Source organism: Vombatus ursinus, unplaced genomic scaffold, assembly GCF_900497805.2.
Source record: "Vombatus ursinus unplaced genomic scaffold, bare-nosed wombat genome assembly UNPS02009205.1, whole genome shotgun sequence".
In the NCBI taxonomy this organism is placed as follows: Eukaryota; Metazoa; Chordata; class Mammalia; order Diprotodontia; family Vombatidae; genus Vombatus; species Vombatus ursinus.
Window position 1 is genome coordinate 11,248,387 of NW_020948983.1, and position 21,600 is coordinate 11,269,986.

The 21,600-nt window shown below is 42.8% G+C and overlaps 1 protein-coding gene across 1 annotated transcript; it reads right to left on the reverse strand.

Annotated features, from left to right (window-relative positions):
• Positions 1 to 282: 282 nt before the first annotated feature.
• On the reverse strand, positions 283 to 20,695 carry DUSP5 (dual specificity phosphatase 5). The gene is made up of 4 exons (XM_027851744.1): positions 19,885 to 20,695; positions 12,872 to 13,014; positions 8,527 to 8,746; positions 283 to 2,075 (listed from the first exon to the last, which is right to left on the reverse strand). Exons 1-4 carry the CDS (start codon positions 20,258 to 20,260, stop codon positions 1,672 to 1,674), a joined length of 1,143 nt encoding a protein of 380 aa, XP_027707545.1. The 5' UTR covers positions 20,261 to 20,695; the 3' UTR covers positions 283 to 1,671.
• Between the last annotated feature and the right edge of the window lie 905 nt (positions 20,696 to 21,600).

A 21,600-nucleotide genomic window follows, 5' to 3' on the forward strand; every position in this document is an offset into this window, starting at 1 on the left:
AACATAAGCTAAAGTTAGAATGATTCTGATTCTGGCTAATGTTCCTCCCCAACCATCACCACCCCTCAGCCTGTACTTTTAAAAATCTCTCTCAGCTTTAACTCCTAAACATGACTCACCAATGACTGCTTAATAAAAATCCAGACACTGTTATATGTGATATGTATATTGAGGATTCAGGATCCAAAGACCATTTGGGAAAAAATTCCTGTGATGATGCACTCATTCCAAGCCCTACTGAAAAACTAGTTCTCTTTGCTACATCACCCAGAGACACAGAAGAAAGGTTGTTGTTGTTTTTAAACATTTTTATTTTGTACTTTAAAAAAAAGCAACCAACAACATCTTGGTACAACAACATCTCAGCTTTCTTCACATTCACGTTATGTATTTCGGGAAATTATTGCCTCTTACCCTGGAGGAATAACTGACAGACAAGTACCATGTTTTTGGATGACACTGCAGATCTACAGAAAAATGACATTAACCCAATAGCTTAAAGACGACCTTCAGGGCAGGGATGGGAACGATGTTACAGAAACACACAGTACATTCCATTGTGAGCAGACAGATATACACACAAACAGGTAAGCAAGCACATACAACAGGCAAGCTAAAAACTAAGTACATCAAATTTCCAATGCTACTGACCTACAGAGCACAAGAAGCTATTTGTTTTCTTTCTTTCAAATTTTAAAGGAGCTGGGGGTGGGGAGGTTGGCTGTTTTTGGTCTATAGTTCAGCAGTTACCGTTTTCAAATGGTAGAAGGGTTTCTCAGGGTATGTCAGGAGATATTCAAGTATGGCAAGAGCCATGTTGGGGGGTAGGCTCTATCTTAATTGGCCACCTGGGTCCCTTTGTTTCACCCATGAATTAATCCACCTGGTCCATGGAAGTATTAACTCTGAACAGTGGGAAACCCAGGGAAAAAAAAAATCTCAGCTATCTGTCCCAGTGAAACTGACCTCCATTCTACCACAGGAGTCTATGACTGTATCTCCATCACACTCTTAGAAATTGGAAGCTCCAGAGAAAGGTTCCCCAAGAGCCATATACAATGTTCCTAATGGGACAGACCCGGCATGGTTATTTTCCTGACTATAGCTGATGATCAGCTTATGCCCTGATGTCACAGGAAACAGTTATTTAAAAAGAAAAACTAAAATAAAAAATAAAGCAGGTTGGCCAAATCCAGCCAAAGTTCTGGCACTGCTACCTAAGAAACTCAAGGTGAGAAATTGTGCTTCCTTCAGAGTAAATTGGCTTTTTAAAAGGTCTTCTCCCCTTGGCTGCTGCAGGTATTTATTGCCTACACTTAGGAATGAGAAGGCAGACCATGAGGTGGAAGGACTGAAAGAGTCCTCTAAGGAGGAAAAGGAGAAAGAGAAAGAAGTCTTCCAGCAGCCAGGAAGTTTTAGGCTGGAAGCACAGTAGGTGGCGCACCTCACAGCACATGAATGGCTTTGTGTCCCATGTCCCCAAAGTCCATTTAGTCTAATTGATTGGCTCTGGAGCAGAAACATCTCTGCTTCCCAGAACTACCCCCACCACTGCCCTGACTAGAGCTTGGATGGCATCAATGAGGTCATCAGTATTGCACAGTTATGAAATGTCTTGAGTTTGAAAAATCACAGTTGCTCTCAGGGCCCCCCATCTACCTCTTCCTGCCTTCAGCAGGTTGAAGATGCAGTAATGGGGCTCAGCTTCAGCTGGTGGACCGGCGAGTGGATGGGCACTGTTGTCAGCACAGAGGTAGGGAACGTGTAGCAAGAACCTTCAAACCCCGGGGTCAGAGTCAATTCATCAGTAAAGAACGAGGCAGCTGCCTCCCTCTTGCAGGAGGCAACCTGGGGGTTGGGCATGGAAGATAGGATCTCTGATTCATACTGCAGGAGCTGGCCCATGAAGCCAAAGTTGGGTGAGATCATGCTCCTCCTTTGCTTAATGTAATCAAAGGCCTCCTCCAGGCGGAATCGCTTGGTTTTCATGAGATAAGCCATGCAGATGGTGGGAGAGCGAGAGATTCCAGCCTCACAGTGAACCAAGATTTTGCCACCAGTTCTCTTGACATAGTCTAGAAAAGAAAGGGAAGGAGGGTCAGTTATGATATATGATAGGAAAGCAAAATCAAAACAAAGGACTTATCAAAAGCAAAATTATTATATCATAGCTTCATAGATCTGTAGCTGGAAGTGACCTTCAGTCTATGCAGTTCTACTCCTTCATGTTGTAGATAAAGAGACGGGGGCCTATGGAAGTTAGATGATTTGCCCAAGGTCACATAAATGGGATTTGAACCCAGGTCCTGAAGTTAAGAGTCAATGTTCTTCCATTGTACCACAGCATTAGAGGTCTTTAGATCACCATCTCCTTGGCTGAACCTAGGTAACATCATGACCTTATGTGTTGTGGCCTGATACTCTAACCCAGGGATGGGGTACCTGTGGCCTTCTAGGTCCTCGGGTATAGCCTTTTTGACTGAGTCCAAGTTTTACAAAACAAATCCTTTTATTAAGAAGATTTGTTCTGTGAAGTCTGGGTTCAATCAAAGAGCTGCACCTGAGGACCTTGAGGCTATAGGCTCCCCATCACTGCTCTAACCCTTAAGGGACCCTACTTCTGCAATTGGGAGCATATATCCCAAGCCTGTAGGATTTTAAGACCCTGAGAGTAGGAACTATTTTTGCTTTTCTCTTCATAACTTCAGTGCTTGGTTAGCAGTGTCTGGCTACGTAAGCACTTAATACAGGCTTCTTGGTTGATTTTTCCTTTTTTCTGTGGCACCTCTACATAGCCTAGTGCTAAAAACACAGTAGATATATAACAAATGTTAGTGGAATAGAATGAAAGGTAGAATTCTAGACCTCATCCAAGGCCTACCCCACAAATCAGAAAACTAGTGGCAGGATTCCCCACCAGGAGATTGCCCTCTAAGTGAAGGAGCTAAACACTAGGGTCCCTTTAGGTAGGAGTTCAATATTTTAACTTCCATGGGTGGGGTATAAGATAGACTTGTATAACTGATTTTCTTTGTAATCCTACGTATTTTATTCTTTGTGTTTAAAAAAATTATTATAGGAAGGGGGTCTATAGTTTTCACCAGACTGCCCAAGGGGTCCATGACACAGAAGAACCCCATGGACCTTGGGGAAAATAAAAAAACTACAAGCCATATGGCATTTAATCCCTAACTTTTTTTTTTTTGATTGGGATTTGGAGGGAAGCAAGGACAAATCCTTGCAAGACCTCTTTCCTACCTCAGCTTCTCCGAGGCTTTCAGATGGCACACATCCTTCCTTGGCTGTCACAGGAGAGGGGTGTCTTACTCAACTCCCCTGGGGCTCCCACCAACCAAATATACACTAAATAGTATACAATCTCTAATTACAGTCCTGTCTAAGTGATGCTTGAAATCAACTGAGGATATAAATGACTTTGACAAACTACCATTTTGTGCAACAACAGTAGTCACTGCTACAAGTCACCATCACGAATTACTGTTATTCTGGTTCAACATTTTAAATAAATTTTTGAAGAGCGGGATGGGAAAGGTTCATGCCCTCACCCACCTCCCCAAAACTGCTGTGAATAGCAACGACTAGGACCTGCTGGCTTTTGAAGGGATTGGAGGGAGTAGGAGGATAATAGGGGAGGAAAAAAGAGCTTTATCAGAATGAAACTGTAGAAACACATGGCCTTTCCAATTCCCTCACTTACTCGGTGAGGAAATGGTTATGCCACAGGGTGTTAAATATAGTTGTGTGTACGTAAGCACCAAGGGGGAGACTGGGTACATGCAGTCATTGAAGGTTTTGAAGACAAAAAAGCAATCTCCAATTTTGAAAGTTTTGAAATGAGTCAGCAATGTTAAATTCAAAGATAAGACACCTGTGAGACGAAGAGTAGGTGGAGTTTCCTGTGAAGCCAAAAGTCCCCCTGGAGCTTTTCAGAACTTAAGAGATAATTGGGGTAGAACTCTCACTCACGTCTGGGGGGATGGGAGAGGAGAGGGTGATGGTGGCATGGGTGAAATGGAGCTAGCCAGTCACCACTAAGGGGAGACTTAAAAGTTCTTGCCACCACTAAGAGGAGACTTAAAGTTCTTAGGACATTCTAATTAAGGAATCACCTCCTACCTGTTTCTTTGGCTCTCCACTTGCCCAGAAGTAGAATGTTAAGAGCCACAAATCTTAGTTAGAGATTATCTAGTTTATGGAGGTCTTTACCTGAGGTCCATGGGCTCAGCATCTATGGATAAATTTCAGGAGGACTAGATGTTTTTAAAAATATTGTGATAACTGTATTTCAGTATAACTGGTTTCCTTAGTAATCCTATTTAATGCATTTATAAATATTATTCTGAGAAGGGGTCTATAGGCTTCACCAGACCACCAAAAGTTACCATGATACAATAAAGGTTAAGAGCACCTGTTCTAGTCCAGTGCTTTTATTTTATAGACTCACTTGCCCAAGATAAAGCAGCAAGTTGATAACAGAGCCTGGACTACAAACCAAGTCTTTCAACTGGACCAAGCTCTACTAGGATCCCTTTCAAGAAAGACTGCCTTTCAAGGAAAGTAGTCTAGTGATGGGGTCCTTTGGACAGTTTAATACTTCACCTCCCATGGATGGGGGTGTGAAAGATGGACCTTACAAAAAAGACCAGTGGGTTTGGAATTAAAGGTTCTAGACTTGAATTTTGGCTTTTCTACTTATTTACTGTGTTGTGTGGCTGTAGGCAAATAACCTCTCTGTACCTCAGCTCTCTCATCTGTAAAATGAGTGGATTGGTTTAGCTTACATCTTCCTCTAAGGGGTTTCCCATCCTTTAAGCTCTAAATCCCATCCTTCTAATACCTTGTGAATTTGCATATCACATTATCTTTTTTTAATTGACCTTCAGAGAAAGAACTGATGGAGTTGGAATACAGACAGAAGCATACTTTTAAAGACTATTTTTCTTGGTTTTTTGCATTTTCTTTCACAACATAACTAAATATGGAAATGTTTTGCATGACCACACATGTATAATCTATATCAAATTGCTTGCCTTCTCAAGGAGAGGGGAGAGAGAATCTGGAACTCTCAAATTTTCTTTACACATTTTTATTTAAAGTTTTTTGAGCTCCAAATTCTATTCCTCCCTCCTTCCTTCCTCCCCTCCCTGACAGGGTAAGCAATCAGATGTAGGTCATACCTATGCAATTATGTAAAACATTTCCATATAGGTCATTTTGTACAAGACATGAATAAAAGAAAAAAGAAGGAAAGTGGAAAAACAGTATACTTCAGTCTGTATTCAATCAATCAGCTCTTTCTCTGGAGGCAGATAGTATCCTTTGTCTTGGATCATTGCATTGCTGGGAAGAGCTAAATCACTCACAGTTCCTCAAATAATATTGCTGTTACTGTGTATAATGTTCTCCTGGTTCTGTTCACTTCACATCAATTCATATAAGTCTTCCCAAGTTTTTCTGAAACCATCCTGCTGTCATTTTTTGTTTTTGTTTTTTGGTGAGGCAATCAGGGTTAAATGACACACAGCTAGTGTCAAGTGTCTGAGGCCAGACTTGAACTCAGGTCCTCCTGACTCGAGGGCCAGTGCTCTATCCATTGTGCCACCTAGCTGCCCCAGATCTATCATTTCTTATAGCACCATAATATTCCATTACAATCATATGCCATAGCTTGTTTAGCCATTCCCCAATGGATGGGCATCCCTTAGATTTCCAATTCTTAGCCACCACAAAAAGAGCTGCTATAAATATTTTTTTGTACAAACTGGTCCTTTTCCATTTTTTTTTATGTCTTTGGGATAGAGCTAGCAGTAGTATTGCTGGATCAAAGGGCATGCATTTTTATAGCCCTTTGAGCATAGGAACTAAAAAAAAAATTTAAAAACAAATGTTAAAAATTCCTTTTATTTGATCATTATGACAACCTACTAAGCAGAAAAGGGCATATTATCATTCTCATTTTATAGAACAAGACACTGAGGTCCACAGAGTTTAAGTGACTTGCCCAGGGTCACATTGTAAAATTAGGTATAAAAACAAGATGAAAACTCAAAGTCTCCTGATTCATGTATTGGCCACCTCAATTCCAGGAAGCTCATTTCTTCTTTGTGTTCTAATTTTTTTTAATTGCCTGGTACCACTCCCAAGGAAGCCAAAGCTCAGGCCTGGGTTTCTACTGAGTAGATAGATCCATGGTTCTGGCCTTCTCCCAATCTAAGCCACACCTGTTTAAACCAAAGGGCACCTTGTAGGTGTTCCTGACTTCAGCCTCCCTTCTGGTCTTCAATGCATTGTTCCACACCCCCTTAATTAAGATGTATTAGTCCTCCCTTCACCTGGGTAATAGCCTGGGAACCAACATGGAAAGGTTTTCCAAACACTGAGTGGGGGTTTGGGTATTTGTATTCATGGATTCTCCACACACAGGCACGTGAAGCCTGCAAATAAGGGGACGGAGGTGGATTTCATTACCTCGTTAAGGAGTTACCTAGAGAATTAAGTAACAGAAGAGGCAAAGGCATTCTTGATGACTGTGAGAAAAGACTAAAGATTCCCCAATGCGAAGCCATCATTTGGGGGTACTTCTAATAGTCCCCAAAGGAATCCAATCAGCCCAAAATCTCAGGGATTTAATAAATGTCTCTGCAAAAGTGGGAAGAAATTGTTTTTTTGTTTTGTTTTTTTGCCTCTGGCAGGATTTCCTTTGGTTGGAGTTCTCGTTTGGCTGAAATCATCTTTGTATTTACTGCCATCACTCCATAGCTCAAAGAGTTCCATGTAATTGCTGTCTGTGCCTTGTAATTATTGCTGCTTCTAGCTGGTCCTTCCTGGACACCTGCCTTTTCCAATGTCCCCAGAAACAGATTCTTCTTAGGGAGAAAAAAAAAATCCAGTCTCCTGTCAGGCAGAAGGCAATAGCAGGGAAAGAAAGAAACCTACATTATTTCCCTTCAAGTGGACATAGAGGAGGAGAAGCAAACAGGTCCAGCTGTATGGAGCCTACTCTCCCACTTGACTTGAAGAACTCTCATTGGCCATAGAGCCCTGGCCTCTGTTGGCTGAAATAGAGCTGGTAAGCCTCATATACACACAGGAGGCCAGCTTCATTTTCCGTCTTTATAAGATGATAGGACTGGACTAAACAGTCTGAAGGTTCCTTCTAAGTCTAACCATCTAAGATTCCAGTTTCCCCTACTGCACACATCCTTGTCACGGTAGTACTCACAAGTGTGTGACAAGTAGGATCAATGTCAGTCAGGGAGGGCCCTATCACTGATACCCCACATACCCTCAAAAGTTCCCCTTTCTACCTTCTCTGAGCCTCAGTTTTCAGACTTGAATAATGGGTCTTAATAGCAGCCTCTCTGCAGTATTGTAAAATGGACATATTACAGCTTTTAAAAAAAATGCATCATTTCAAAATACATCATGAAAATGACTTAAAAGTTATTTTGCACTAAATGCCACACTAACTCCAAAATTTGCTGATACAAGAATACCTTGTTTTTTGCACTTTGCTTTATTTTGCTTCACAGACAACTGTTCTTTTTTTTTAAATATACAAATTGCTTGCCTTTTCAATGAGAGGGAAAACAGGGAGAGAGAGGATTTGTAATTCTTAAAACTGTTAAAAAAAAAACCACCCCCCCCAAAAAATCAACCTCAAAACTTAAAAAAGGTTAAAAATTGTTTTTATATGTAATTCAAAAATATATACCTAATTACATAGAAGTCCAGTAAGGATACTTTGCTTGGTCCTTTCCCCCAGCCAGCCCCATGTATTATTATGTGGGAAATAGAAGTTTTTTGCTATCCTCTTAGCCAGGATCAAGAATCAAAGCTTCAGGGGTAGCACTATTACATGATATTAATCCATTTGTCTCAAAAATTAAAACTCTTATTCACTGTGCTTAATTTGCATGCAGTCATGGCAGAACTGACCTAGTAGTCCAAGATGGGCTATGGCATAATCTGAATCAGGACAAGGTGGAGAAGTGGGAGGCAGGATTGTATCACAGTGGCATGTGACCTCACTACAGCCTTTGTATTAACAATAAAAAAATTCTAACCAGGGCAAATGAAAACTAAAAGCTGCTATTGATAGCAAACTAAATACCCTTTCCTCTGCTTTTTCAGCAATCTCTCTTTGTTTGGCCCTATGTCTTTTTGCTGTGGAATCTTTTCCCCTCATTTAAAAAACAAAAATAAACTAAAGCAAAAACAAGGGGATGGGATTTCAAGTCAGAAGGGAATTTACAGAAAAGTCCCATCACCCCCATTTTAAAGATGGGGAATCTGATGCCCAGAAGCGAATGAGCTTGCCCGAAATTCCACAGACAAGAAGAAGCAGAGTTAGGACTGTAGGTCCTCTGATTCCAAATCCAACATTCAGACCATGATACTCCACACTGACATATTATAAAACTCAAGATTCCCCACCCTAACCCCTCCCCCCTCCCTCCATACTTCTTAGAGGTTTCTCAAACAAAGAAAAATGGTTGAACCTACCAATAAAGTCTATTGCTTCCTGAAAATGAGAGCTGATGTCTGCTGTGTGATTGTCTTCTACTGGGATCCACTTGTAGTCAAACTGAGAGGTACAGGAATCTGAACTTTTCCTGGAAACATTGAGTAGGGCAGTGATGTGGAGATTGGCAAGGAACTCGCATTTAGAAGCATGGTAAGCACTGCCAAGGTAGAGGAATGGTAGAATTTCAACTGGGCCACCCTGCAATAAACATAGTAGGTGGGGGGGGGGGGAGAAATCAAGAAATATATTATCTTATCCTTCTGGGGAGAAGATAGGAAAAAAACAAAACAACAACCCAACTTATTTTTATCTTCAAGTCATATCCAATAGTAGATTTTCTGGTAGAAACAGTTGAATGGTACAGCTCAGTCATGCTGATGTGGGTGTCGCCTCCATATTGAATAACTCTCCATCCTAGTATTATTGGCCTGTGACTCATCATGATGGCAAAGCCCACACAGTAAAGGTTTTCATTTTCCTGTACCCATTTGGAGATGGGAAATCCCAACTGCCCTCCTGGAGCAGCTAGTATCTTGTGCCGTGCTACGCTACGTGGTACACTGGATTCAGAGTTAAGAGGACCTGGGTTGGGTTCTGCCACTTATTTCCTGTGTAACCTTGGACAAATGACTTTACTTCTCCAGGCCTGCCTCAGTTTCCTCATCTCTGAAATAAATGGCTTCCTTCTAGCACTCAACCTATGATTCTATAATATCAATTTATTGAAAAGTCTGGAGGTGAAGGAAAGGCCACCAAACCTGGGCATCAAGAAACAAGATTAAGTCAAAACCTTTGACAAATTTCAAATAAATTGTTTAGACTAGAATGATCTCTCAGATTCCTCCAAGCTCTAATAGTCTAAAATTCTAAGAAGCCATCTAAGGGTTTTTAAAAGGTAAATGGCTCATCTCCTAAAAATAGATAAAATATAAGCACTAATGAGTGAACAGCTTCTCTCTCTCCCTAAAGCACCATCTTCCCTGACCTGAGGAGAAAGATAGATATAAGAAAGATATATAAACATATATCTGGCATTTCCACTATGCCCAATCTACATGCCACATTTTTTGAATCTAAAAGTTATACAGTTTCAGAATGAGAGACCATCTAATCCAAACCCCTATAAACTAATGGAAAAATCAACTAACATTCATTAAGTACCTAGTACTTGCTAAGCATTGGGGATCCAAAAGGAGGCAAAAGACAATTTCTGCTCAAGAAGCAGAAATAATCACAACTACAAAAACAATTACAATTTAATGAAACCTTATAGAAGCCTTGTCAAGGGATAAATTGTGTAAAACCCAAAAGACCACTCATCAAGTCAAAACCAAAATAGAATGGTAATTTAAAATTAATGTGACTTCAGTTACTTAATTTGGGCTACTACTGGACTGACTGTAAGTTCCCTGAAGGCAAGGTCCATGAAGACTTACTGGTTTCTTTGTTCTTTGTATCCCCTTCAATGACAAGCACAGGGCTCTCTCTGCATGTAGTGAGTATTGAGTTAAGTTTATTGAATTGGATACAAAAAATGTTTGATAATAGTAGAAACAGTGACCTGGTGTCAAGGAGCCCCTTTCTTAGATTTGGAAGTGAACCAGGCTGGAGGACACACCAGTTATTTGTTTGCACTGAGCCTCCTCCCCTCCTCTACCCCCCAGCCCAGTGCTACTCCTAATCTTTCCATTTCCTGTCCTGGCAGAGAGCAAAAGAGCATAATGGAAAGGCTGAATAGGTTGCCAGGCCCATGCTGGAGAGGAAGGATGGTGGTTAGAAACAGCTGAAGTTCCTGAAGTACATGTGGGTATGAGGCTTCTCTCTAAACCCAAGGGGGGGGGGGTCTATGTTAGGAGAAGGTTCAATTCCCCAGAGATAGATGTCTCAAATCCAGATGTTACATGGAGGAATTTTGGGCAGTCACCTATGCCTGCTTCCATTTCCCTCCAAGCACTTGTCCTGGAGGGAAAGGTGATGAATAAAATGAAAAGTAGATTTGTTTCTCCACCTTTAAAATGGGGGTAATAACTAACCCCTGACCATGTCACAGGTGTTGAGGATCAAAGAGATTGGGGGGCATATGAAAGTGGTAACATAACTGTCAAACACTAAGGTGAGCTTATTATTACGGTCTTAGATCCCTCTTAAAATAGCATCTACACAAGAGAAAGACAGCTGACTCTGCTGATTCTAGTCGTTGCCCTCCTCAGGCCCCTAGAGCCTTTCCTCAGCAAGATGTCACAGATTCCCAGGGTCCAGATACCCAAAGGTGAGTGGGTGGGTGAGGGCAGCCGTATAATGTAGCATGAATAGAGCAGGAGCTTTGAATGTGAGATCTGCAACCGCTGTTGTTATTGATGTTTTGATAACTGCTATTTCAATAGAATTGATTTACTTGGTAATTCTATGTATTTTATGCATTTAAAAACATTCTGTGAGTCTCATGGCACAAAAAAGTTAAGCATTTTTGCTTTTGAGAAACTTGGATTCTAAGTCTGCCACTAACTCATATTACCAACAAGTCACTTCTATTCTCTGTGCCTGTTTCCCCATGAGTACAAATTATAAGATTTCCCTCTCAGTCCTAGGGCAGTATTGATATGTTCTGTTCGTGAGGTCTTGAGATCTTGCCCACTTCCTTTAGTGCTGAGCCAAAACACCACTGAAATCAAATGGGCTCTTCTTTCTCTTTCTGAATTATTCAGAGAATTTATCTTGGGAGGAATGAGGCAATCTCATTTTAAAGAGCCTCCAGAGCCCCAAAGTTTACCATAATCTTGCCCTGGTGGTGCCAAGGGATTTCCCCCAGTACATCCCCAAGAGTTTGGACCGCCCACTGGGGTTTCACAACCTAATGATGCTTCTTGTTTCTCTTTCACTTGTTAAGAAACAAAAACAAAACAAAACCCTAAACAAACAAAACAAAAAAAATATCCCCCAAAAAACACAACTAGGTTAGATCCCTAACAAGCTGTGTCCAGGACAGGAAGCACCTGGCTTGGGGTCAGCACATCAGACCATATACACTCAGCACAACTGTTCCTTTTAATCTAGCCCAAAAGTAATGGGGATCCTTGACCAGAAAGTCATAGAAGAATTATCGCCCAGCATTTCCTAGAAGCATATTCCCAGGAGCATTAGAAAATGCCACTGCTGACTCCCATTCATTGTGTAAGGCAGGAAGCTTGGATTTCAGGCTGCATCTTTCAATATATATTCCATGGATTCCATCTAAATTCAAGTCCACTAATACTTGTTATGTTTCTGTCTTTGCTAAAAGCTTTAAGAGACCTTCCCTCCTCCAATGCCTAGAAGTCTAGTCCCCAGCTCTGCCACTGAATACTGTAGGACATTGGGTAGGTTCCTTGACTTTATCTGGCTCTGTTTATCTATCTGTAAGAAGATAATAGTTCTGCTATTTCCCTATTTCACATAGGAAATTACTCAAACATTTGCAAGGGGGAGGTGGTGGAGGTATCAAGAGCCCAATAAAAGCTCCCATTTCTACAGTACTTTATAAAGCATTCATAACATAAACAGCTTGTCAAGGTAGGCAGGCAGTTATTATCATTCCTATTTTACAGCTGAGAACACTGAGGCTCAAAAAGACCAAATTGACTTCCAATGTCACACAGATAGTTAAGTGGTAGAAGACTTGAAGTCAGATTCTTGGGATTTGTTCTCACTGTTCCCCACTGACTCTGAGAGTTCTTTGAAGAAAAGGAATTTTGTAAAAGAAAACTATTTTACAGTCGCACATATAAGAGTAGTGTCCTTGTGTGTCTTCTGGTCTCCTTTATTTCAGTAAGAAATTATAGAATGTAATGAAGAGAAACCAGAGAGGAACCTGGTTAAGCATTCACACAAGAGATTTTTTTGTTCCAGCTAAAATTACCAACGTGACAGGGCTTGATGGTTATTAGAGTGCTGGTGGTTTGCGGAAATTGCCGAACATGAATAAATAGGAAAGAAGGTAAACGCAGGAACCATTACAGCCAGCTCAGAAACTTGAGGAAAATGAAAACCGATCTGCAAGCTTCTCTGAACCTCAACAATCCAGCTAATAATAGGCTATCTCCCATTTCCTCTTTTCTCCAGAAATTGTCAAGCTCCCCATGGCTAGAGTTTGCTCCACTTTGCTTGCTAGCTGGACTCAAGCCCATTAGCAGAGCAGCAGTCACAAAGGCTTGGGGCAGAGCATCTTCCCACTCTCTCTGAGCTGCCCACCAGCATCACTGTTCAGTTTCAAGAACAGGATGTGGATAATGATGTGGGGTACAGGATGAAGACAGGAAGGCTGGGGACAAGTTCCCCTAAACATACCTGATCATAAGCAGGTTTTCGGCTCATGTTCTGTTTCTCACAGTGACTGATGAGGTTTTTCTCTGTTTCGGTTTTGTCTTGTGAAATGGGTTTTACATCCACGCAACACTCAGGATATTGTGAATAAAATGTCTCATATCCTCCTACAAAAAAAATTGTGGCAGAAGTCAGCAGGGAATTCTCATTCCACCAGAAAAAGGATTGCTAATGAAGCCAGGTTCAGAATATTGGTCTGGGAGTCCTGAATAGTTCAAATTCCAGATTGGTACTGACTCTCATTAGTCATTTTTTTTTGTCAGTCAAAATGACCCAATAGTGGCATTTGGTTTAAAAAAAAAAAGATTTTGCAACAGAAATGGCCTTTCAAGGAAAAATGATAGCCTCAAGGGAAATGATTAACTCATCCCAGTCTACCAGGGGCAGATACCAAGCTTCTATTGAAAACTAAGAGCAATCCCTCCCTTCCAAAAATAGATGCTAATTCTACAACATTCTTTCAACATAAACATATATGGCAATATTGAAAAGAATGGGACTTTGTCAAGGAGACATGTGTAAATGGATTTCTTCTACTGTCAGTCCATTCATAAGAGATTTTCAGGGATATGATGAAACATCCCCAATTCACAAGGGATCTAAACTCTTGAGTTAATGAAGTGGCAATTAAGCTCCTTGTGTGACATACTCTGCCAGAGCTAAGAGCAATGTTGACAATCCTCCCTATACTTCTAAAGAAGAGCAATTAATTCCATTAATTACCTCCCGAGCCAAATTTTAGGAGTTGTTAATTTATTTCATTTAGGAATTTCTAGCTAGCTTTGGAAAGACATAGAAATTCAGATCTACCCTCTCTATACTCCCTCCCTACTATACACTCTCTTTGCCTCAGGAACCTCCCATCATTTCCCCTGAATTTTTAATACTGGGAAATGTATATTCCACCTAATGCTGTTGACAGGTTCTTCTAAAATTTATATTGGGTGAAATCCAGTAAAATGTAAGCTCCCTGAGGGTAAGTGTTTTTGTCTTTTTACCCCCAATGCCTAGGATACAAGTAAATATTTTAAAAACACTCTCAATTTTATCAAAATACTATTGGGGGTGGGGGGTGGGGAGAGCAGTTAGTCTATAGGAACAAATTTATAAACAGGCAATCCCTGAATAGTACTGTATATATAAGGCAATTTCACAAGTAGGGTTTCATTATAATGTAGAAAAGATTACTGTGCAAAATGTTGATCAGAGCAACCTGAAATGAGCATGCTGATACTCCTGTGTGACCGGACTGCTTCCATCCTAATCTTCACCAATATGTATTTACAAACATGCCAGCAGTTTTGTTATCCTTCAAATAATCCCATTTTAAATACAAAATCCATAATTTTTAACTTAAAAATGGTAATATTAAAACACAAAAAACCCTTACAAGCATGTTACTTGCTGCGTAGGAAGCAATTACTAATGAGTTAGGATTAGAAGAATGGGAGCTCATTGATGTAAATAAATTTGGCCCTTTTAGATCACACACAACTGTAATGACTTAATCAAATAAGCCATGGCACCCAAATCTTCTGAATGAAATTTTTTGGAGCCATTCTAGTGGCAAGCACATTGTAAAACAGGCTGGCAAAAATATTAAAAAGAGATCACACCTGCAGAATATATTCCGTTTACAAGTATTATAACATGCATATGCCCCATTTGATCCCTATAACCTTGTAGTACAAATATTGCTATTTCCATTTTTACAGAAAAGAAAACTGAGAGTCACTGAGAAAGGTTAAGAGACTTCCCCCAAAGTCACATGACCAAGTCAATGGTGGTGGAGGTGAGCTCTAAGTCCAAGATTCTTTCTACTACCCTGCACTGAAAGACCTCATTGACAGCAAAAAAAGTGGAACCAAGGTGGATGCTCACAGATTAGGAAATGGATGAACAAATTAAAATTAGTTCATAGCTAGTGTAGATTATTATTCACAGTGAGAAATGAGTTCAGAGACATTTGGGAGTACCTGTATGAAATCTGTAACAGGAAATTCCTTGCCCTGCCTCTCTTTCCCACAGCCCATTCATTCCAACCAAGAAGAAGAGGATAAAGGAAGTCAAAGAATACTATACCTATACAATGGCTGCATCAATGTAAAGGAAAACACTAAATGACATTATAAGTTAAATCAAATCAATCCTGACCTCACCATCAGGTCTATTGGCTTTTATGGCAGAGGGCTAGGGGAGAAAATTTTTGAAAAGGACAGTTTGAAAAGGCAGCTTGGTGGTACAGTTGGATATAACACTAAGACCTGGAGTCAGGAAGACCCAACAAGTTCCAAATGCAGCCTCACTTACTAGCTGCATGATCTTGGGCAAATCATTTAACCACTGCCAGCCAAAGTTTCTTCATCTATAAAATGGGAGGGGGGGTGATAATAGCACTAACCTCCAAAGACTGTTGGGAGGACAAAATGAGATAATATTCACAAAGTGCTTCGCAAACTTTAGAGCACTATATATATATGCTAGGGGATATATATATTAAAGGCCATTTTGAAAAAGGATCTTGAACAATTATCATTTTGAATAGCATAATTAATAATTATTCTCATGAATCCCTTTACTATCTACTTTAAAGCCCTTCAACTCTTAAAATCCATTTCTGGGGTTTCTAATTCACAGAATTTAGATCTTAATTCAGGGTCTCTAATTAGCAACAACAGATCTTGAAAGAATCACATCTTGATTAGCTCTAGACTCTTCTTTTCCTGGTGCAGCCCTTACCTTCAGCGATCAAATGGTTAATGGATTACAAACAAGTCTCCAACATCTAGAGGCTGGCTGCGGCCAATTCCTAGAATGAGTCATTTTGCCATCATAGCTTCCTCTAGCTATCTCCCGCTCCCTGCCCCCTCTTCTTGAGCACTAACACCCAAACTTCCCTTGTGGTCAACTTCAGCAAATGCCATATTGCTCATCCTCTGACCAGGTTCCTGGACCTCAACAATGAATATGCTCCTGGTCATGTTGACTGGAGGGCACCTGGATGTTTGTTGCTTGCCTGACTCGATACAAGTATAGCCCAGGAGAGCACAATCCCGTTAGCTCCTGTTCACCAGTTCCCTAGGGTCCACTCCTCAAGCCTGGTATTTACAGATTCCTCCAAAAAGATATTTCTGTGCAATAAGCAAGACATTCCACCTTTGTGGAACTCTTATGTCCTTACTCATAAAATGGGGGGGAGGGGAGAGGACCAGTCTCTAAGGTCATCCCCCCCCACCCTTCCTGTTGTGACAATTATATAATTTGATGAAAAGTACTAAGCAAACCAGAAATGACTTGGGATTTGGGCTTTAGGATTAGAGTAGCCCAAGATAGAAGATTTTAAAAAAACAATGTCTGCCTTCTGTCTCAGACTGGGACAAAGATAAGGCTCCCGAACCATCCCATCTCATTGACTTATGAGTTGGCTGGGGAGATGAGGATGTGGGCAGATACTCTAGGCAGATAAAGTGGCTCAATATAGTAGAGGAACAGATAAATGTGGACTAGTCCCAGGGAGCTGGGGTCAACAATTCAACTTGCAATTATCTGCTATTCGAAGAATGCACAGCTAGGTGCTAGAAGGCGTGAGGGGGCCAATAGATAATGGTTGTAACTGCCCTCGAGAAGCTTACTGTCCAGGTAGAGTCAGAAACAATTGTTAGCAGTGTACAGTATCTCTTTTTTCTCACCAAACTCCACCTGCAAGGACAGAGTAGCAATGAACATTCCCCAACCTGCATGAAACTGACTGAATCCATACCTTTAGTCATTTTCAGATTGAGTCTTTCCATCACATATTGACATTACTTGCCCTCCAGCAAGTCTTAGTGCAATTCTAAACTTTAACTTTGGGATACCTTAAATATTGGGGGGGGGGCTTTTATGCTTAGATAGGTTCGTAGGATCATAGAATTAAAGCTAGAAGGGGCTTTAAAGAGGCCATCTAGTCCAACCAACCCCTTTACTTTTCATATGGGGCAAGATTAGTTCATTAAATGTCTTGCCCAAGACTATTAGTCTGTGGCAGGATTTTAACCCAGGCCTACTTGACTCCAAATCTAGCACTCTATCCACTGCACCGCAGAAACCCACTCAAGGACACATGCCTACAGAAAGCACTATGGCATCCTAGAAAGCGCCTTGACCTGGGAAATAAATCCTAGATGAATCCTGGCCTGGAAAGGATTTACAGGCTATCTGTCTTTGGAGCTGAAAGGGAACTTAGAAATCATTTATTCTCATTCCCAGACTTTACAGAGAATAGGTTCAGAGAAGAACAATGACCTACCAAAATATCAATTCACCTGGGCCTCAGTTTGTCCATGTTGTTCGATGGTGTCTGACTCTTCATGATCCCAAGAGGTCTCCTGGACAAAAACACTGGAGTAGTTTGCCATTTCCTTCTCCAGTTCATTTTACAGATGAGGAAACCGAGGCAAAAAGGGTTAAGTGACTTGCCCAGTAGTCACACAGCTGGTAAGTATCTGAGGCCAGATTTGAAGTCAGGTCTTCCTGACTTCAGGCCTGGCATTCTACCCACCTAGTTCTCCTGAGTCTCAGTCACTCCTCCATAAAATGAGAATGTAGAATTAGGCAAAAATGTGAGGTACTTTCTAATCCTAAAATCTTATGATTTTATAAACAGCAAAGTGAGAACTAGAAGACTTGTCTTCTGATTTAAAGCCTAGTCTCTGAGGTCCCAGGCAGTTTCTTTATAGAGACTTATGCAAAGGTTTTAGTCGCTTTCTGAAAGTATATTGCCCACAATCTGGGAAAAGGTTGCGACAAAGAGTACATTATTTTTCCTTTCTAAGTTTGAGATGCTGCCTGATTAAAACTTAAGAGTTTCTGAACTTCTGCTCAGTGTCTGCTGTTAAATGTCATTTTACTAAAACATAAGCCAAAAAAGTTTGTTTCCCTTCGATCACAATGACTTCAAACTGTTTCCTGTACTGAGTCAGCATTGATTGCTTGGAATGGGCTGTGGGAAGGAGAGGTAGGGTAAGGAGTTTCCTGGTACAGATCTTTAAAACCTCCTCGAACAGCCAGAAATATGTACTGTACTTAACTCAGCCCCAGAACAGAAGGCAGAGAAACCACATTAGGAAGAAAAGGAAATCTGTGGTGCCACTCATGAAACCTCTGCCCTGCTGAGGAGGGGCAGGTCTGATTTCCTCCAGCCCTCCCTGGGTTTGCCAAACACCTTTTGTCTCTTCATTTTGGTCTCTCTCTCCGGATCTCAGAGATATGCAGCCTTTTCTTCTGTCTAGGTGGGTGATCAAGGGCCTACATACTCGTGATAGGATTCCAACTGGGAGTAGAGGGGAAGGGAGGTGGAGGTGATTCAGGCAAAACCATAGCTTAAGAAGAAAATTCCAAGGACTCTAAGGCAATAGGGTAAGAGAACTTAAAGAGAAATCTCACAGGACTGGATAGGTGGGGAGTTGTTTTTTAGAAAGGGGCCTGATTTTGAACCATATTTAGATCTGGAAGAGACTAACTCTACACTAGCCAATGGAATCGTGAATTTGGAGGGGCTTACAATACATTTGTCATTGTTCTCTAATTTTGCAAAGGATCTATGTGCATCTCCTCTCCCCAGTAGAACTGTAAACTATTGGGGAGGAGGTGAAGCAGGGAAGGGCTGTTATCATATACTCCATTTACTGAGTTAAAGGAAGGGCTGAAATATGCATGATTCAAAGGATGAATGTTGCTTCTGTGGGGTTTATGTGGGGACGAAGGGAGAGGAGATTTAGAATGACTAAGTACAACCCATGAGAGAAAACCTAACAAGGTCCCCAGTACCTCACTCAGCAAACTCCCTGGCCTGCTTTCTCTAATGCCCTTTTGAGATTAGTTATGGCCAAAGCACCTCTGGCAACCATCTCCCACCCCTAAAGTGAGCCTCTAAGCCACGTTCTCTTCTGTGAGCCCTACGAATGTTACTTCTGAAAGCCTTCTTCAGAACTCTCTGGACCACAGCATGGGGTTTGGTGGCAATGATTAATCAGGTTGGGAATGGGCTCTCTTGGAGGAGGCTGGGGAAGATGAAAAAAGAAGCCAAGAAAGACAGGATAGGATGAGAGGAGAGGGATCCAGGGAGGCTGAGGGGAGAAAAAGAAAAAAGTCAGGGTGGAACAGGATCACAATGGAGACCAAAAGACAGCACTGCAGGACAAAATGCTGTTTCTTTTCCCAGAAAGATTGTAAGCATGAGAGCCTAGGTAAAGGCGCCACTTTCCCCAGGGTGTCAGGACAAGCTAATCTCTGCCTATCTAAATCTCAGAGGGAGAGAGAAGTGGCCGCATAATGCTCTGAGGGGTGCCGACCCGATCTCCCAACCCCCTTTCCCCCCTGCCGTGCCACAGACTCCCAGAGTGATCCCAACCCGCTTAAGCACCGGCCCCCACCCTTGAACCCCCACCTCTCCAGGGCGGGAGGAAGGAGTGTTAGCGGGCATGAGTGGGCACACTTTCTTGCTTTTGATTTCTGCAAATGCTTCCCACAATCTGAATCCTCTCTCGGCCCGGCTTCAGTGCTACCCAATACAGGCCCAGTCCGGCCAGAAGGATAGAGCACGGCCGCGCTTTCGAAGAAACCAAGGTGGAAGCTGGTAGCCCCAAGAGCCCCGGTCCGCCGCGGCAAAGCGTGTCCCGCTTTTGTCGCGGCCTCCAGAGCTCTCAGCCCACAGCGTTTCCAACCCAATTTTCAGGTCGCCCTCCCTCCACCTCCAGCCCAAGCCCCTCCAACTATTACAAAAAAATAACTAAGAAGAGAGACGGTGGGGTGGAGGTGGAAAAGCACACGTCCAAAATGAAACCACTTCAGTCCTGGGCTCTCAGTCCTTTGGGACTCCTTGAAACCGAAGAAGGGAAATCCTGCTCCATTCTTCCCGACCCTGTTTTGCGCCCGCCACCCACGACTGCCGATCTAGCCAGCCACCCCTAGGTCGGAACGTACGGGGATGTCCTCACCTTTGAGAAAGCAGATCCTGGGGCCGGCAGGGAGGCTGGCCAGCAGCGTGCCCAAAACGATGTGCGCCGTGCTCTCTTTCCGCAGTTTCTGCCAGTGACGGGTACCCTGGTCCAGCACGATCACGGTCGTCGCGCCGGCCCCGTCCTCCTGCAGCAGCCGAGCCCGGGCCGCCTCGTCGGGCACCACGAAGCGCAGCGGCACGGCACCGCCCCGGGCCCGCCGAATCACCACCGAATTGAGGTTCACGTTGAGCGAACCCCGCACACTGGAGGCGGAGAAGGCAAGGTAGGGCCGGCAGTCCAGCACAATACAGCGGGCCATCTCCTGGCGCAGCAGCTTCCTGAGCTGGCGACCGTCGAGCGAAGCGACCTTCATCCCGATGCCCCGCAGTGGCTCCGGGCCACTTGGACGGGTCGGTCCGCAGGTGGCAATGGCCAGGGTGCAAACCAGGAGGGAGGGGAGGCAGTTGGGATTAGGCAGCCGCGAGGCTAGGGGTGGCGAGGAACGGGTGGGACGGGTTCGTAGGCGAAGGTGGGGTCAGGACGCCCCGCGCTGGGGCTGCTGACGCTCCTGCCTTCGGATCGGCTTCCCTGCTCGGCTTCTACAAATCTTTATTTTGCAGGTGACCGTGACTCGTTTCCCCTAAAGCCGGGGATTCCTTCTATTTTATGTGAATGGAGCGCCGGGCCCTGACGCCTCTTACCATATAAGGCGAATGACGTGACGCTCCCTGCCCAAACATGGGCATCCCCGCCCCCTTCTCTCCCCAAGGACACGCCCCCTGGGAGGGTAGAACATCCAAGTGAAACTAGCAGTGGGGCGGGGGAGATTCCCCTCCTCCCCCGGTGAGCGGAACGCGTGGGGATGGGAAGTGGGAGAATAGGGACGGGGGGGGAGGGGGGAGGGGGGAGGGGGCGACAAGCGTTAGTCAGATTGAAAAATAGGAAGTTGAAAAGGACTCTAAAAATTCTCCATCTCGTTACGACGCAGTGGAGTCATTGAAGCATCACCCTGGTCTGTCAGCGGGGTTTCGAGATCGAAACGCCAGGCGAGTGACCCATTCGAAAGGGAAGGGGAGCAGAGGAGGAAGGAGGAAGGAGGAGGAGAGGTGATAAGAAGAAAAAGGGTCTCTTTTTACCCTCCTTTGTGGAGGGGGTGGGGTCAAATTATTGTCAATGGGAGAGAAACCTGAATTGCCTTAGAATTTGTTGCAGTTTTCAGATTCCCAAAGATTCATTTTGTGTAAACAAACAAAAACGATCTTCCCCACCCCCTTTTAATGACTCTTTTTTTCCTGAATTCTGGAAAGTCCTTTTGCCAGATCATCTTCTATCACCACCTCCATCACCCTCACCATCACTGAGCAACAAAAGCCACAACTTAGCTCAGGAGCAGACTAGGTAGGATCCGTGCTCTCCACAAAAAAATCACATTTCACGTCTACATCTCCTTCCTCCTTCCTCCTCCCCACAGGTCTGTGAGGTAGAGAGTGCAAATACTATCTCCATTTTACAAATGAGAAAGCTGAGATTCAGAAGTTCCCCGAATTGCCTCCTTGAATCTCCCACAGCACTGTATTTGCATTTCTTTTACGTACTTCTTTCATTCTACTTAGGATTATCAAATGAGCATTTCACCAACCTTAAACCTTATATAAATATAAGGTTGTATTGCCCACTGCCATTATTAACGTAGTTATTGGCAGTCTTTGGTAT

Excerpts from the sequence above, each read along its gene's own strand:
- DUSP5 (XM_027851744.1), bottom strand. The coding sequence starts at position 20,260 with ATGAAGGTCGCTTCGCTCGACGGTCGCCAGCTCAGGAAGCTGCTGCGC. Across the intron at positions 13,015-19,884 it reads CAGGATCTGCTTTCTCAAAG|GAGGATATGAGACATTTTAT; the intron begins GTGAGGACATCC and ends TTTTTTTTGTAG. Across the intron at positions 2,076-8,526 it reads GGAAGCAATAGACTTTATTG|ACTATGTCAAGAGAACTGGT; the intron begins GTAGGTTCAACC and ends TTTCTTTTCTAG.